General features: G+C 44.5%; 1 protein-coding gene across 1 annotated transcript in view; it reads left to right on the forward strand.

Moving 5' to 3' along the window:
• The window catches only part of TUT7 (terminal uridylyl transferase 7), a 1558036-nt gene that overhangs the window by 636060 nt on the left and 902791 nt on the right, over positions 1 to 19185 (forward strand). The window contains exons 12-13 of the mRNA XM_086961199.1: positions 16999 to 18125; positions 18375 to 18525. Of these exons, the coding sequence (XP_086817325.1) occupies positions 16999 to 18125; positions 18375 to 18525 (1278 nt within the window). The remainder of the gene's footprint in view (positions 1 to 16998; positions 18126 to 18374; positions 18526 to 19185) is intronic.

Consider the following 19185-nt stretch of genomic DNA (forward strand, 5'->3'; position numbering starts at 1 on the left):
GGTTCAGGGCTCTATACTTGGCCAATGTTGTTGCTGCTTTTACCCTCATTGTTTTACGCCGTAGGGGCTCATTAAAATACCTGTATCGTTGAATATAGTGCTGCCTTCCAAGGTATTGACCGCAGACTTCTCTGGGCAAACCAATCTTCTAGGGCATACCAAATATGATAGCGGTATGTGGGAGCATTGATTCAGGTGAAAATATCAAAATGTTTTTCACCTCAAGTGGCATTCCAAAAATAACGGGCTGAAGGAGAGGTGTTGGCCTTCCTGCTATTTATCCTTTTTTAAGGCTGACTTTAGAGAGGCTATGCAAACATCAAAATAATTTCTACCACAATTGGAGCCGCAGCATGCCCAATCTGACGAATACTTCTAACCACAGATTCCTCACCTTTCCAATTCCCCAGGACCCAGACTGGATCCAGACCTTTTCATAGCAATGGCTCTCGTAGGTTGACAAGTGGCACAACTGGACTCCACGGCAACGCTGTTCCTACTCAAAAAGTGATGGCATGGAGTCATATGGAGGTGCCACTGCAACAAGATAGTCAGTTCCCTCTTTTCCTTTTTCTTTGACACAAGAAACAGGGCTTTGCTTCCAATTTTGGTGGTTTTCACTGAGTGCAAATTTACTGAGAAGAAAGTGTGGTAAGGAAATATCCCAAAGCTTTGAGTAACGCCTTGAGTACAGAAAGCAGATGTCAGTTAGAGGTCCGCACAGTGTCTGCCATTTGTGTTGAGGTTCTGAACACAATTCGAAGCCATCTAAGAAATCCATCCTGATGCACTCGAGGAGATAAGAGAGCCGGAGAAGGTATATGCCGCCAAACGCAAATAAGTGAAGTAGTTCACAGTCCAAACAGTGGATCCACTTCAGATCGTGTCTCCGGTTTCAGTCCAACTCCACATCATTGTCTTCAGATAGACAATTCTACTTCCTCTTGGAGGAGAACTTGTGCAGTCTACACTTCTAGCACCGCAATCCGCTCCTTTATCTGATTTTGAGGCTGGTACCGGCCTGCTTCAAATTTCCCAGGTCATTGTTGACCCTGAAGCAAATGGAAGCCTTTAGGAATTCCTTGCAGGAACGTTGTATGGTAATTCCAGCTCCCTCTGGAGCACCTTCTGGCACCATAGAGCCAAAGAGGCCTTTAGTTGGATACCTACAAGTAAGTCTGACCCCAGCACTGATTCACCCTGTTTGACCTCTGGCAATGGCCCTGAATTGAGTGATACCAGCACTGCATCCAACTCACACACCTGTTTCCGATCTGGAGCCATCATCGACATATGTTAGGCCTGTGCCTCACTATGAAATTACAATGAATATAAAGAGGCAGACAGTTTGTTTCTCCCTCATTACTCTGACTCTGGCCGGTTCTCCGGATCTCAACTGGAATTCACTGACAAATTCTGGAACTTTTTTCTTTGCACAGTCCAAGACAGACCGGGTGCGATATGTTGCAGGTTCAAGGCCTAGACACAACAGATTGTGTAGGTCGTGCTATGGGCACCAGTGTTGTGAATAGGCGCAATGCCTGGATGCACCTCACAGGTTTTTCTGAGACATGCCTTTTGATTGTTTTAGCTTTTCTCGGAGAGAGCTACATTAGAGTGCTTCAAGCCAAATTTGCTACAACCCACTCCTTGCACATGCTGTGTCCAAGCTGCTAAATTCACTATCAATACTGATAATTCAGAGGATACTCACAGGCCTGGCCTATTGCTAGAGGCAAACTTTGCAGCAGGCTGCACGGCTCTTTTGTTTGTCAAAAGGACACGCTCCCCTTCACCACCACCCTGCCCCTTGTATCCCACCCTGGTTTGTTCAGGCTTCAGAAGATCCTGCCTCCATGCTAGTGTAGGAAGTGAAGTTGCTCCTGGCCAAAGGAGGAGTAGAGATAGTCATGGAGGCGGAGAAGGGCAGTGAGTGTTACTCTTGTTACTGGTCCCCAAAACAGATGGGAATGATTCTGGACCTTCAGTTTTGAGGGACATGTTAAAGATGTTGACTTTGTCCCAAAGTCTGTCCACTCTGGGTCGACTGCACTGGATGGTGTTCTTGTACTTAAAGGATATGTACTTTCATGTACCCATCCTGCACTGTCACAGTCTCTTCCTGCGGTTCATGATGGGGCCAGAACATTTCCCTATTACTTTTATGCTCTTCTGCCTTACCTCTGCCCCTCTGGTTTTTACAAAGGTGATGGCGGTGACCACAGCCCACCTTCGTAGGCGAGGTGTACATGTATTCCTGTACCTCAATGACTGGCAGCTTAAGACAGGGAGATTTCCTGCAGTAGATCGTAGACCATCAACAATCAACAGTCTTCCACCCCCCTTCTGTCACCCTTGCGGTTTTCCATCAATGCACTAATTTCCCACCTACAGCTTATGCAGAAGATTGCCTTCATAGGAGTATTGAAGGCCTTTCTACCCCTGCAGTGAATTCTGGACATTCATGATATATTCCCAATGTTTTAGGATTGCTTCTGTGTTCCAGAGTGGATGGCTCTGAAGCTTCTAAGCATCCTGCATCCTACTGGTCCCATGTCCCTGTTGGCAAGCGCAGGCCATGCAGTGGAACCTCCATCTGCTATGGATTCAGCACTGGGGGCGATCTTTCGAACAACATCTGCATTTTAGCGGAGGCGGCACCGGATCTTCAGTGGTTGCTGTCAGACCCTACTCTGACCTTCAGCAGACCATTCTCCCTACCCCAGCGGGAGCTCACAGTAGTGACTGATGCATCATCTGTGAGTTGGGGAAGGTGGAGATCAGGGGCATTTGGTCCCCATTGGCAAAATGCACATCATCAACCTGCAGGAGCTTTGTGCCATTTGTTCGGCTATGAAGTTCTTCCTTCCATCCATCAAGGTAAAGCTGGTTCAGGTCCTAACTGATGGCACAACCACCATGTGGAACTGCAGCAGAGCAGCGTGGGGTGGCACTGTGTCTCTGGAAAGGGTTGGACATTTGAGGGATCTTCCAGGTACTAATTCATTTGGCGAGCTAGATGAATACTGGGTGGGTAAGCTTAGCAGATGTCAGCCGGCATCTTCATTTGGAGGTGGCTCAAGGTGTGTTCGCCCTGTGTGGTGTGCCTTGGTTGAGCTTTTCACCACCCTTGAATACCCTGTGTCAAGATTGTTGCACATTAGAGTTTCGACCAAGAGGTTAACCAGGAGACACATTTGATCTGCATGAGGACTCAGGTGTCTCAGCAACAGGGTGGGGGTCCAACACCTAAATCTCCCTAACCTACACCTCCATGCATGGAGTTTGTACGGCACCAAGTAAGCACATTTGATTTACCTGCTTAAGTGATGGAAGCCATCCTTGGTACTGGGTGTACATTAACCAAATCTGTTTATTCGTTTGGCTGACATTTGTGTGCAGGTGCAGATATTTACAAGTTGACCATCTGCGGACAAACCTGTTAGAGGTTTTATTAATTCGATCAGTGGCTCATCAAGTCTTTGGAGTGGGCACTGTTAAAGGTTTTTTGTCTGCTCTTTCAGCCTTCCTGTGTTTACCTAATCAATCAATCATTCAGGGATTCGTGAAGCCTACTACTCACCCGTGAGGGTCTCAAGGAGCTGGGGGGAGGGAATATCGGGTAGCACAGCGTCATCTGAAAAGCCAGGTCTTGAGGCTTGCAGTGTGGGGGTACGTCTGATGTTGAGTTTGTTCCAGGTCTTGGCCGCCATGTAGGAGAAGGCTGTTCCTACCGTTCTGGCTCTCCAGATGCGAGGGATTTCAGCCAGGGTGAGGTCGGCGGAGCGCAGGTTTCTCTTGGGGGCGTGGAAGGAGATTCTTTCATTGAGGTAATGGGGTCCGGTGTTGTGGAGGGATTTGTAGGTGTGGGTGAGCAGCTTGAAGGTCACTTTCTTTTCAGCGGAGAGCCAGTGGAGGTCTCGTAGGTGCTGGGGGATGTGGTCCTGTCTTGGGATTCTGAGGACAAGTCTGGCTGCGGCATTCTGAACAGTCTGGAGCTTGTAGATTAGAGATTTGTTAATACTCCTGGCATAGAGGGCGTTCCTGTAGTCCAGTCTGCTGGTTATAAGTGCATGGGTGACGGTCTTTCTGCATTTGGGGGGGATCCACTTGAAGGTCTTGCGGAGTATGCGGAGGTGTTGAAGCACGTGGCAGATATGGCGTTGATCTGTCGCTTCATGAAGAGGAAGGAGTCTAGTATGATGCCGAGGTTGTGTGCATGGTCCATGGGTGTGGGAGAGTTGCCCGGGGCACGTGGCCACCAGGTGTCGTCCTACGCTTAAGGGGTGGATCCCAGGATGAGGACTTCTATCATCTCCGAGTTGAGCTTCAGGCAGCTGCTGTTCCTCCAGGATGCAACATCCTTCATTCCTTCCTGGAAGCTGAGTCTGGTGATGTCGGGGTCCTTGGTGAGGGAGAGGATGAGCTGGGTGTCATCGGCATAGGATACTATACTGAGTCTGTGCTTTCTGCCAATGGTTTTGAGTGGGACCATGTAGATGTTGAAGAAAGTGGGGCTGAGTGAGGAACCTTTGGACACTCTGCATCTGATCTCTGTGGGCATGAGTCTTATTCAATGAGTTTGGCTGGCGAGGAAGGAGTGGATCCAGTCAAGGGCTGTTCCTTGTATGCTGGCGTCGTTGAGTCTGGCGGCTAGTATGCAGTGGGAAGCGGTGTCGAAGGCTGCTGAGAGGACTAGTAGAATGAGTCCTGCCGTATGGCCTTGGTTAAGGAGAGTGCAAATGTAATCAGTGGCAGCTAGGAGGGTGGTGCTGTGTTTGCTGCGGAATCCATATTGAGAGGTGTCGAGAATTGAGTTGGATTCTATGAAGTTCGTGAGCTGGATGTTTTTTTTTTTTAACAGAGTTTATATAGCGCAAACTTGACCCAAAGGTATCGGGTATTAGAGCGTCTAAAGCACCAGTTGCGTTACATGACATCATGTTCATTTTTGTTAGGCACGTGGAGATTAAGTGATTTGCCCAGAATCACAGGATGTTCAGCGTCATTGCAGAGACTCAAACCCGTTTCCCCAGATTCGAGGTCGACCGCCCTAGCCGTTAGGCCAACTCCTCTCCCCAAGTTGACAATCTTCACTGTGACTTTGGCGGAGAAGGGGAGGAGGGAGATGGGTCTGTAGTTCTTGAGGTCTGTCGGGTCTGCGGGGGGCTTTTTGAGGAGGGGTGTGACTTCTGCATGTTTCCATTTGTCGAGGAAGGTGCCTGTTTCTAGGGAGTAGTTGATTGTACATCATAGTTCAGTTGCTATGGCGGAGGCGGCTCTGTGGAAGATGTGCGGTGAGTAGGGGTCGGTGGGGGCTCCTGAGTGTATGCTTCTCATGGTCTTTGTAGTGTTTTCTGTGGTGACAGGGGGTCCAGGCAGTGATAGTCGGCTTGATGGCGTTGCTGGTGGCTAGAGTAGTGTCTGTGTTTGGTTCTGTTCTTTGAAATTGTCGTAAAGGGTCCTGATTTTGTGGTGGGAAAAAGAGCTGATTTTTGTTGCAGAGATCCTGGGAGGGAGGGACGTCCGAGGTTTTGCTGGGGGGTTTGGTGAATTCTTGTATGATGCTGAAGAGTTTTAGTGTTGCCGGAGTTGGAGCAGATTCTGTCCTGGATGAAGTTCCTCTTTGTGAACCTGATGAGTTGGTGGTGTTCTGTCATGGCGGTCTTGTAGGCAGTGCGTGCTTAAGAGGTTTTGCTGTTCCTCCATGTTTTCTCAAGTCATTGGCACATGCGCTTGAATTCTTGGAGGTCTGTGGCAAACCAGGTGGATTTCGAGGTGCGTTGTCTGTCAGAGTTTCAGAGAGGGGCGATCAACCTTTGTTATTCAAGTCACCAGTTTGATGCATTTTTTTGAAGGGTTTCACATTCATATTTCCGTTGACACCCTTCATTATGCCTAACTGGTGGGGCCATATTTTGTTCCTTAAGTCCTTAACGTGCACACCCTTTGAGCCCATGCACATTACTAATTCTCTGACGTGGCTGACTCTCAAGATGGTGTTTCTCATGACAATTACTTCTTTGTACCATGCCAGCAAGCTGCAGGCACTGTCAGTGGAACATTGGTACGCCATTTGGTTTTTTAATAAATTGGTGCTGTGATCTTGTAGTGTCTTTTTGTCAAAAATTCTGTTGTGCTATTATGTGGGACAGCCCTTCATCTTCCGGTGTTTTTACCCACTGTGTCTCACCCCTCAAAGATGAGGAGATGCTTCACCAACTGGATCCTAGAAGAGCTCTTAGCTTTTCCATCCAGTTCATGAGAGGACTGGGTGGATGACCAGTATTTTATCAGCTTTACCTGTGCTAAAATGGGAATAGCATTTAAAAAATGAACTTTGTCCAGGTTGATTGTCCTGTGCATTAATACATGCGATACCCAGGCCAAAAACGAATTTCCTGAAGGCCTTTGAGCCCATTCCGCCAAATCTACTGCAAAGACATTGGCAAGAGGTATTCCGGTGTTGGATATCTGCCAGGCTACTACAAGGGCACCAGTACACACCTTATCTAGGTATTATGGTATCTATAATCAAGCCATTTTACCCGCTTAGCCCTGCAAGGATTCTTGGTGTAAGTACACTCCTCAGGCCCTCCATCTTTTGGGAGGCACTGCTTTGGTATCCATTGAGAAGGTGAAGAATCTGCCCTTATTACAAGCCTGGCACCTGGGGATTACAAAAAGTGAGGATTCTCTGGATAGAGCATCCACCGGAAAGAGTGTTATCAAAGGTAAGTACCTTGTTCAGATCTATGCATGCAACCTGTTTATCTTAGATCATACTTGAAGGTTTTCGGTTATCTCTTTAAAAGAGCTAAATCTCAAAAGTATAGAATACTGCTTGCTTGCCTATGCTAGCAAAACAAAGATTATACTTCTGAAAAAGTCAGACTTGCCACTTATCCCTAGGCATGTAAATTATTTTTTGCACTCCTACTAACATCTCCCTACGTGTTAGGGTTAGCTATATGGGCTCCACCCATTTTCCGTACCTTTAAATGAGAAAAAATGCATTTTGCTATATTCTATCGACAATATAATAAAACAAATTGTTTTTACCTGGCCCCATACATTGAAATCCTGAGAGCTAAAATGATTACCCTCTTGATATGGAACATGTTGAAGCATGCATGGATTTATTACAGTGTAAGACTTATGTTCTTGCCTACCATCAACTGCTAGCCAAGCTAAGGTAAGAGGTGGAAGTTGGTTAGTCAAGCAAAACTTGAAGGTAAAAGCTGTTTACCTCAAAAGGGCATAGGTTGGGCTATTGGGAATTGTTTAAGAATTAATTGCTCCCTGAGACATCAAGTACAAGAAAAAAAAGAAGAATGGGTGATATTGTCAGCCCTTGGTATCCTGACGCCTGATCTTTTTGGGATTCTATTTTCCTATTATGTGTTTAAAAATACAATGTTTAACCAAATAAGGTTGATTTCAGAAGCTTCTGTTCTAATGAATATATCTACCTGCTGGTTCCTCATCTTTTGAATATCCTAGGCACCTGACTGGATCCAGAAACTTTTTTCCAATTGCACTCCCAAGCTAGTGAGGGGCGCTGGGTCCAAGTCTGCTTTGCACACAGTACCACAAGACGTTACTGGAGCCATAAAGCGCCCCATCGGTATGCTGATATTAGTTCCCTTTTTCAGCACCATCAAAGCATTTCAGACTAACTCTCCTCAGAAAAAAGGGAATCAATATTAAAATGACTTTTTTGTCTTTGTTTGTATTTAGGTGCAGTTCTCATCGAAGTGTCTAAACCAAAGAGATCTGTGTTTAAATCATTCAGAGATTATATGGGACACATTTCGGTCGAATGGTTATGGTAGTGGGGCACACAAGTCGTTTTATAATATTGGTAATTAAATCAGCAGTTCTGCAGCTTGGGTGCTTACGGGGTGCCTACCCCTGGCCAATGGGGAGTATATTCAACAATGTTTGTAGCACCAAGAACTTAGTGTGCCCCAGTTGCACTCCCTTGGGATGGTCCCGATGGACCTAAATAAACTTCACAAATAACTTATCCTTGTGTTAAGCAAGTAATCCAGTTTAATTAATCCTTATGTCATCACCCTGATCCTTCTCATAGATGAATATGCATGTTCAAACATCTTTCCATTTCCGCAACTAGTTGAACTATCACTTCCTTAATCCCAATGCATTTAGAGTCAAAAGACTTCATCAGGGGATAGTAATCCTACAAGTATAATAAACACAAATCAAGTTCAAGGCAAAGAGCTTTTAAGCCAGTGACAGCATAAGCAAAATAAGCAGATTATGAAAAGATACATTCAAGAATTACATGCAGTGCTTATTCATTGAATCAAAAAAGGTCAACGTGTATTCTGTGATGTAGAGTATCAAAAGTTACATATAGTGATTGTGTAGCTGGTGCAACAAATGTAACGTTGTGTCAGTAAAAAAGGTTGAAGTAGAAATTAAGGAACACAAAGAATATGCAGTAGTGCAGGATATTCTGGAGCGTTGCGCTCTTATACACAAAACCGGCGAGTGAATTGGTGCACAAATGTCATGCTGTGGAAGAACCCAAAAGAACTACCACAAATCTTACCTTTCGGTCACAGACCCAGACAACATCTGCCTCTGGTGCCGGAGTTCAGACCATAATGTGGACAAGTGTTTATACTGTCAAAAATGCATCTAAATGTACTGAATTCTTACAGGATTTTGCGCTGCCACGGTTGTCTCAAGAGCACAGTGACCGCCTCGATGCGGACCTCACGGAAGAGGAAATCGGTAAGGCCCTTAATTTGCTTCAGTCCGGGAAAGCACCTACTCCCAACGGGCTCCCTATAGAAATTTATAAGAGGCATGCACATGTCGTTATCAAACCCCTTCTCCAGATGCTCTCAGAAGCCCGAGAGGTGGGTGTGCTCCCCCCGAATCAGCGGGAAACCACGATAGTAGTCATTTATAAGGCCGGGAAACCGCCGGAGCAATGTTCCTCTTCCCATCTCGCTCATCAATGTGGAAACCAAGGTTCTGGCAAAGGCTCTGGCGGACAGACTGCTATCGGTTCTTCCAGACTTGGTGCATGTGGACCAGTCCGGGTTCATGCCCCGCAGGAGCACCGGCCACAACTTGTGACGTCTTTTCGGAGTGCTGCACATGACTGAGGATGTGGGAGAGGCGCAGACGGCATTGATGTCATTGGATGCAGAAATGGCATTCAACAGCATCAAATGGCCCTACCTATTTATGGTGCTTCAGAAATTTGGCTTTGGCCCGACCTTTTGCGGGTGGGTGCGTCTTCTGTATGAACAACCGATGGCTCGGGTGAGAGTGAATGGGACTGTGTCCAGGGTGTTTCCCCTCCGGAGAAGCACCAGACAGGGCTGCCCCCTGTCTCCTCTCCTGTTTGCCCTGGCCTTAGAGCCACTGGCTCATTGGATCAGGAGGGATAGGTCTTTTGGGGGTTGGCTCTGACGGACGACTGGGAAGAGCGTATATCCCTATATCCCGACGATATTGTATTATATATGGCGCAGCCTTATTACTCGATAGCGCAGGCACCACATCTTTTTGAATTGTTTGGTAGCTATTCTGGGTACACCATAAATTGGGGGAAGTCGATCATTTTCCCTGTGTCGGGCCCCCCTCCACGGGTCCCCACTAGATGCCCAGCTGCCGTTGTCACAAATGGCTTTAAATATTTGGGGGTCCACATAACTCTGAATGTTGGGGAGCTTCTCAACAAGAACCTAGAACCTCAATTGGCTCGACTTGGGGCCGATGTCAGTCATTGGCGAGCGCTACCGCTTTCTCTCATGGGACGCTCTGCATTATTTAAGATGCCTCCCTGCCGAGGTTGCTATATATCTTACAAAACACACCATACCCTGTTCCACAGGGAGTGTTCACCCTGCTCTGGAATAGCGGGACTCCTAGAAGTAGCACCTAGCAAACTCACCAGAGGGGTGTATGATGGAGGCCTAGCGTCGCTGATGTGCTTCTATACTACTGGGCTTCTATACTAATGGAGGCCTAGCGTCGCCGATGTGCTTCTATACTACTGGGCCGATGTGCTTCTATACTACTGGGCCTCTTATCTCCAGGTAGTTAATGACTGGGTGTATGCAGATGTCTCCGAACCGGCCTACAGAGTGGACAGACTAGTAATGCCTGGGGGAAACAGTGAACATCTGCTTTATGCCCGAAGGCTGGTCCAGTGTTGGAGGGAGGCAAATAAGTTTCTCGGGTGGACAGGCAGATTGACCGGTAGAACCCCCCTGCGGCTTTGGGACCAGCTGCACGAGGTGTCACAGCTGACTGGCTTTGGTGGCTGGAGATTGATTGGCATAGACTACCTGGGGGACATCTTCCAGGGATCTGCCCCCGCTCCTTTGCATACCTTAAGAAGGAGTACAACCTTCACGATTCCCAACACTCATTACATACGCCTTACACATGCCATCCGCTTACACCTGGATAGAGATTCCTCCATCCCGGAGTATTCCCCTCTAGAGAATAGGCTATTATTAGACCCTATTTTAGAGAAGCCCACGTCCACCATCTATCGTAATCTCATAAACAATATGCCAGACCCCTTGGTGAATCTCAGAGCGAAGTGGCCCCGATACAGAGGTGACCTCGAAGATGATGAGTGGCAGGATGCCCCACAGAGCCCACGTGAGGTAGCAATTCCTCCTAGGTACCGATTGGTTCAATTAAAAATACTTCACCGTATATACTACACCTGCATACACTTATATGAATGGGGCAGGAGTCCATCGGCACTCTGTTTGAGGGGTTGCCAGGGGAGGGTACCTTCTACCACATACTGTGGGAGTGCCCGGCATTAGTTCCTTTTTGGACCAAAGTTGCGGACACAATGTCAAGAGTGGTGGGCGTCACGGTCCCACTGGAGCCAAGGTGGCTTTTGTTGATGATTAAGGGAGACACAGATTGGTCAAGACACGTTGAACAGTGGTTGGCCTTGGTGGCGGGGGTGGCTAAAAGAAACATAGCCAGGGGCTGGGGCTCACAGACTCCCCTGTCCTGGGAGCAGTGGAGGAGGGACCTAGATTGGTGCCAAAGAGCAGACGAAACCATCTATAAGAGCAGGGGATGCAGGAAGAAATGGTAAAAGATTTGGGGACCATGGCGGAAATATAGGGAGGCGGGAGGGGGCCCTGAGGAGTAATCATATACATGTTTAACCCAATTGTGTACTGTTGTGCTATCTTTCCTTTCACCATGATGCAGTTTTCCAACTTGTCTATTGATTATCGACCACTGTGACTTGGTACTAAGAGCAAAGTTTAATAAAAAGAGTTAAAAAAAAATGCATCTAAAATCTCCTAAGGAAAGGAAGGCCAAGATGTTTATGGCCAAAGCTCAGAAAGAAAAGCGGAGTTGCAGGAAGTCGCGCCCTAGGCCAAGACTACCATCTCCTCCATGTTTAAAATAATCACAAAGAAAACACAAGAAGAAAATACCAGAATACAGACGATAATCTTCTAAAAGCCAGTCACCATCTCCTTGACCTACTATATCACCTCATCCAGAATAGGATGTTGAACATCCGCCGCAAGAAGAAGATAGACTGACGCAGACCTGCTCATCATCCACCCTGGCAAATAGGGAGTCAAAAAAGATCAGTAGGCAGCATGGCATTTACATTTCTCAATTCCATTTGCTTGCTAGGAAGAAAAGTTCACACTTTATTATTCATTTCTCAAGTGGTCCCTCCTAATCTCTCAGAAGATTTTAGAGGTTACTTTTCAGATAAAGTACAGACGTACAAGGCTGCAGTCAAGCCAATCAGGCCTTGGATACATCCTATTCAATAGCCAGTGCTCTGGATGCATCAGTATCCCTTCGTCAACATGCTTGGTTCCGGAACTCTGGATTGTCTCAGGATGTCCAGTCTACTTTGATGGACCTTCCGTTTGATGGTTCCCATCTTTTTGGTGCAAAGGCTGATTCTGCTGTTGAATGATTCATGGACAACAAGGCAACAGCTAGATCCTTAGGACTTCAAACTCAATTGAAAGATTACAGACAATACAGGAAATTTCGAGGCTTTAGCCATGAATTTTCCTTTTTGCTTCTGGCAGTAATAAAACCTGCAGCAGCAGCATCAATGCTGTAATCCACTCTACAGACAGCAAAGAGCGGGGTCGGATAAGAAAGGAAACCCTTCCTCTTCCTTCCTCCCTCCTCATCAACCTCTTCACCAGCTACATCTGGGAAGTAGACCTATTTCCATAATATCTACCAGCTAGAGCGCAAGTGTCCTCCTTTCTATAAAAATAGAAGTCCATCAATACAGACCTTTGGGTCTTATCAATTGTAGAAAGGGGGTATTCCCTGCCCTTCTAAGACCTGCCCTCTTCTGTACCTCCCTGCGTGGAGTCTCTCCCACTAAACCATTTCAAAGTTCTTTATCAAGAAGTCCAATCCCTCTTACTCAAGGTTGCAGTAGAATTGGTTCCCGCGAAGGGACTGAAATGCTACTGCGGTTATTTCCTGGTCTCCAAAAAGGATGGAGCACTGTGTATGATTAGACTGCAGGAATTTGAACTGCTTCTTCAAAAAGAAAAATTCTGAATACTTTCCCTAGATCAGGTTCTTTATGTGCTGAACAGGGAAGATTGGATGGTGTGTGTTGATCTACAGGATGCCTATTTCCACATCCCTAATGTGCAGTCACACAAAAAGTATCTCCACTTCACTGTTGGATCCGACCACTGTCAATTTAAGGTTCTTCTTTAATTTTTCCTCACTAACACGCCACAAGTCTTAACAAAGGTGTTTGCAACTGTAGCAGCTCACCTCAGAAGGAAGGGAATATCTGTGGTCCCTTACATGCATGACTATATATATATACAAGGCCAGGACCTCCGAATTGGTATCTTACCACTTACCAGAAGCATCTTGGCTGTTGTTCAGCCTCTGCTTTTCAATCAACAAACCCAAGACTTACCTGCTGCTCTCTCAACACATACTGTTCTTAGGGACAGTCTTGGATACCAAATCGAATCAAGCCTTCCCTCCTTCTCAGTGGATTCAAAACATTCAGGCTATGATTCCGATGTTTCTGAATGGACTGATCATTCCGGTCCTGACTGTCTTACTCCTGCTAGGTCAGCTTGCCTCCTGCGTTCTGTTGGTCACACATGCACAGTGACATATGACGACCCTTTAGTTGTTCCTCTGCAAACAGTGGTTCCAGCACCATGGAGATCGTCACACATGCATCAGGATCTCAAGGGACACCGCAGAGGATCTTTGATATTAGTGCATGAACGGCAGCCTGTCTCAAGGGAGACCATTTCACCCTCCCCCACCGGAGGCCACATTGATTACGGATACCCCTACCATAGGGTCTAGAACTTATTAGGAAGAACTAGAGATCAGAGGCCTTTGGTCTCCAGAACAACAGATGTTATACATTAGTCTGTTGCAATTTCGATTTGTCTAGCTCTCAAGCCCTTCCTCCCTTTATTTCACGGTCTGTCTGTCCACATCTTAACAGACAACACAACTGCAGTGGAGTACTTCAACAAACAGGCTGGATTGGAGTCATGTCGTCTCTGCAGAGAGGCTGTACTACACTGGCCCTTGGCTCTGGACCATCAGATTTGCATGGTAGCATATCACTTGGCCGAAGTGCTCGACGTGCGAGCGGACAGTCTCATCCGGTCTCATATGATCAACCACAAGTGGGGCCTTCTCACAGAGGTGTTCCAGGACATCTTTCAATTATGGGGAATACCACTGCCCGAAATTCTGTGCCCTCCAGTATTCGATGCAGGGAGCATTGGCTCATTTCACCTTAAGTGGACTGCTTCACCACTTCTGAACGCCTTTCCCCTCATGCCCTAATTCCTCAAGTGATGTGAAATATTCGTCTAGACTGGGCCAAAGTAAGTGTACTTGCCCTGGACAGGCCGAAAAGGATGTGCAATAGAAAGCCTGTTCACCTTTCTCTGTGGCCTCCATTCTGTTTTCCTCACAGGGTAGACATCCTGTCTCATTCACCCCAACCTCCAGAGCCTACACCTACATGGCTAAAGATTCATTGGAGCATCCTGAATTAATTCTCTTTACTCCTTGAAGTGGTGGATGCCATTCTCTCCTGTAGCTGCCTTTCCACCAAAACTGTTTATTCTAGCAGATGGGCCAGATTTGTCAAATGGTGTGCTAAAAATCCCTGGATCCCCTTAAGGCCCATTTATCTGATGTCCTTTGCTTTGCCCTATCTTTCGCCCAACAAGGCTGTTCTGTTAAATTAAATGTTATTTGTCGGCTTTGACAGCTTTTCTGTGTTTACCTGATCAACCATCTCTGTTTAAATTCAACATTGTTTTGCGATTCCTAAATTGTCTTACAAAGAGATACCCTCCTACTCCCTGGTCATGCCTTAGCAGGACCTTAATTTGATCCTTAATATCTTAATGTGTTCTCACTTGAGCCCCTGCATAGTTGTCCTTTAAGATTATTATCCATCAAGACGATTTTCTGGATTGCCATCACATCAGTAAGATGTGTCTGTGAACCATAGGCTGTAAGTGTAAAGCCACTCTTCACTTTCTTTCCAGATAAGCTGGTGTTCTGGACCAGGGCTGCTCCAGTAGAAAAGACTAGCCACTTTAAGAAGTTAAAGTGGTTATTCTCTTCCACTTGAGTCAGTACACCACTCTTTTCACCTTCTATCCTCCTCAAGATGGAAGAGGAGAGGAAGAACAACTGCATCTACTTGACCCCAAAAGAGCCGTTAGCTTCCATATTGACAGAACCTGTGAGTCCAGACTCGATGACCAACTCTTTGTGGGATATAATGGAAAAATGAAAGGGAAGGCTGTTGACAAACGAACATTATTCAGATGAATCATCATGTGTATCAAGATATACTACTCAATGACACAGAAAAACTTGCCTGAAGATATTCAAGCTCATTCTACCAGAGCCAAATTGTCTCCTTCCGCCCCAGACAGGGGTACTGTTTAGATTCTGAAGTGAGAAGGAATAGTTACTTTACCCGCTCAGTTCTTCAGTACTTATTCGTCTTGTAAGCCATGCTCCCACCTATGGGTGTGGTACTGCTTGGGGAATGTATTCAAAAGGTGAGCAAGCTGAATGCAGATGTATCCATCAGAAGAATAAGTTACTTACCTTCTAAAATGCTTTTTCTGGTGAACACAAATCTACCTGCAGATTCCTCACTCCACATTGCATGTTTTTTCTGTGACGAGTCCTCATTCATTTTGTGCTTATATCTGTTTATAAATATATATATCTAAATACATGTTGGAATAACATTTATGTTGAATCATATGTAATGGAGATCTTCTGTAGAAAATAGAGAACTGTACGCATCTTTCTAAGTTAGTATAAACCCTTACCCGTCGAAGGCACGATAAAAACTGGATGGCAACTGATGTCGGCACACTGAAGGGGGCAATTTATAGCTCCAGTGATGTCATGCAGTGCCGCTTCCGAAACTGACTTGGAGCCAGTGCCCCCTATAGGTGTGGGAGAGCAATTGAACAAAACTTTCTGAATCCAGTCTAGTGCTTGGAATATTCAAAAGGTGAGGAATCCACAGGTGGATATTGTATCCACCAGAAAAATTGTTAGCAAGTAGCTTGTTCTTTTTGTACATTTTGACTGAAAGAAGCTTATAAGATATGCCTACCTGATCTCTTGTGAGCAATAATATTTGAACATGCACAGTGTAAAATGGTATATCATATAATAATTAGACTACAGTTAAACATTTGTGGCCTTTTTTTTCGTAGCAGGACTGCCGATTCTAGGATGTGTCGCCATTGCATTGAATCACATTAACACTCGTTTGCTCACCAATTAAGCTATGAGCATCATATGGTAATAAGGCTTGGGTTTCTTTTGCCCCCTGTTTAAACATTGTGGCTTTCATTTGTTTACAATAGTCAGGCGTCTAGGCTGTAGAAATATTGCATTGAATCGCTTCATCAGCTGGTTGATCTAGAGTACTGTTAGTATTATTTACTATAAGGCAATTATCTTTGAGTCAAATACATTGCCTGATCCGAAAAGAAACATCCTTTCTGTATTTTCCAGTTATGGAGCAGCAGAGTAACCCTTAATACTCTCTGTATCTGTAAAAAAACAAAAAAAACAAGGGAGTACCTTTAGCATGTTTTCAAATTAGCCAGAATATTTAACTCCTTAAAAGCAATTAGAATGTTCGGCTTTCATGTCTAGACAATTAGTTAAAAAATGCACAGTGATTATTCTGAGAGTATTTTGCAACTACTCTTGTAAAATTCTGCTAACAATGGTCCTGATCCCATTTAGAATAATAGATTTTTATTAGCTTTGACAAATAGACTTCTAAATGAACAAGGAGCTATGACAAAGCTCAGAGGTGATTGAAACCCCGCCCCCCCCCCCCCCCCCCCCAACTTTCAGGTAATAGAGTGCTGATTGCAGTTTGAATTCTCTGGTTTTGCTTTAGCGCTTATGAAGGAGTGACTTATTTCACAATCTGCATTGGGAAAGCTCTGCAGAGGCTGTCAGATGTCATGTTTCATGGATCCCGGTGAAATATGGGTTTTTGCTAGGCAGAGATGACAATTTAATTTTGCTGGAGAAATCTCCGAATTCCACATTACTTGAAATTGACAACTTTTCATTATGCAATTTCACATATTGTTGTCCGTGCAGGAGTCTTGTTTATGCACAAAAGGTCTTACAGAAAGCCTTTTCTTCTCTCAAATCAGTCTTCTACTTGTATCTCACAAGCCCTTTATTGGGCAGAGAGTGCACTTTTCTGAATAGTGATGCAAAATGCTCATGAACCCACATTTCGCTTTAAAAATGTAGTTCTGTGAAAATGTTTCTTAAAAGATTTAATTGATTAATGGTATTTCTTACCTATAATATTTTTAGAAACCGTGAATCTTTGTTGAAATCTTCCTTCATGCTTCTTTGTGTTTACTCCTTAAATAGAGATTAACATTTACACTTTCTTCTCTTCAGATCCATTTTCTGTTAAGTGGAATGCAGCAAGATGCCTAAACAGTCAATTAGTCTTTGAATACATCCTTCACTGTTTGAGGGTGACCTACAAATATTTTGCTTTGCCCCATATAAAAACATCAAGCTCTGTTGAAGGAAAACCTATTGACATTGATTTAACAAGCACTCAACATCAAAAAACTGAAATGAACACAAGAAAAGACACTAGTGAAGGCCAAGTTGAGAATGACATACATGCCATAAATAGCAGATTGAAAACTGTAGATCTTGAAGATCATGTCTGTACATTAACATCACCCAAGACCCAGGAGAGTGTTTTTCACAATGTATTTGATAGCTGTGATAGTCAAACAGAAGAGAACCTTGCAGATATTGAAAATCTAGATTCTGATTGTGTTACAGAAGATGTGATTCTGAATGACTTGAGTAAATTTAAACCCAATTATGAAGATACGGAAAGTGGTAACGAGGAGTATGATGACAGAGGAGAAACCAAAGCTTTTATTACCATTGATCAGTCACTGGACGATAGTGAAAATGGGGAAGCACTAATTTTCCACCTTGATCGGGATGGTGAAATTGATAGCGTTTCAGATATTGAGAATTTTCCAAATCCAGTAATAATTGAGAGTGATGAGTATGGTGTACAAGATGACAAAGTAGACCTGGAGGAGGGGAGTACCGAAGGGACTGATGAATTGGAGGTACCCCTGAAACAAATTGCACTATCGAGATGTGTACACATCTCAAAACCGAATAATTCAGAGGAGGAAGTTGATGAGAAGGAAATGAGTTCTATCAAAAAGCAGAGAGACCATTTTGATAGCTTAAATCTGGATGATGAAGTGGACATTACATACACTGCATCTGGAGATGAAGAAGCACTGTCCGATGACGAGGAAGAAGATCTGTCAGATTGTATCATTACTAAATATCAAAATCCAGAGGAACAGATTAAACCTGTAAATGAACATATATTAGGAGATTCTTCGAATGAAGAGGACTTTACTTTGGCCAGTGATAACTTAAGCTTGGATAAGCTTGCTAAGGATGTCGTTCCAGACACCCTCTCAGAGGAGTGGGACTTCACATATAAATTCAGCAGGCGCATATTCACAAAAGGGAAGGTAAGGTACTACAACCTTGACGATAAATGTGTATTGTCTAGAAGTAGCAACATACATTTGTGATCACTTCATTTGTTTTGTGTTTGGATGGATAATTTGTTTTGTCTTTAAGAACCTTTCTAGTTTTAATCAGAGCCTATTTTAGCAAATGCCCTGACCAAATGTGTTTATTGTAGGTATTGTTTTTCAACCAGCTAATTCTTTATCTCGCAAACAAGACAAACGTCTGTTCTTTTTTTCTTCATGCAGTCACCTACAGTTGTATGCAGTTTATGCAAACGGGATGGTCACTTAAAAAAGGATTGCCCAGAGGACTTCAAAAAAATAGAACTTGACCCTTTACCAAAAATGACCTCTAAATTTCAAATCATTTTGGATCAGGTTTGCATCCAGTGTTTTAGTAAGTTATCCTCCTTAACATGTTTGTTTGTTATTTAACACTAGACCCCCTGTTATCCAAGAAGTGTGTGACAGCCAATTCCAGGGATGTCACTGGATGAAGGAGAGTGAATGTGTTTAATAAGTGCGTATACCACAACCTGAATATTGTCACCGGGATGTTTCTTACGACATATATTAATAAGCCATAAAGATGTGGCTGTGCAGGATGCAAAAATTATGCAAAGTAAATTGAAATATAGGCCTGAATGAATGGGTCCTTCGGTTCAATAATTGGTTGCAGTCTCTCTAGTACACAGGTATAGGCTTACTTCTTTGACACTTTGAGGCTAATTGTACAATAGGAGTGGAGGTGTCTCACAAATTACAGTTTGTGGTGACGTCATGTACAGTTCATTTACAATGTCCGTTTGTTGTCATTCAAATTGAAGAGTTTGAAATACTGGTCATAGTTGTCTGCAAGCAAATTTGATAACGATAGCCAGACTCCTTGTGTGTTTTTTAGACATGTTGCTTGCATTTGTTGATTCTGCCTTGTCATTTCTCTGTGCTGTGCTTGTGTTAGAAATGTCACATGTTAATTGTTAGCATTGTGTTGGTGTTTAATATACATGAATGACTACTATATTGGTACTGCCAGTTGACTTTACATAATCATTGA

The sequence above is a fragment of the Lissotriton vulgaris genome, chromosome 3_1 (genome assembly GCF_964263255.1).
Source record: "Lissotriton vulgaris chromosome 3_1, aLisVul1.2, whole genome shotgun sequence".
NCBI lineage: Eukaryota > Metazoa > Chordata > Amphibia > Caudata > Salamandridae > Lissotriton > Lissotriton vulgaris.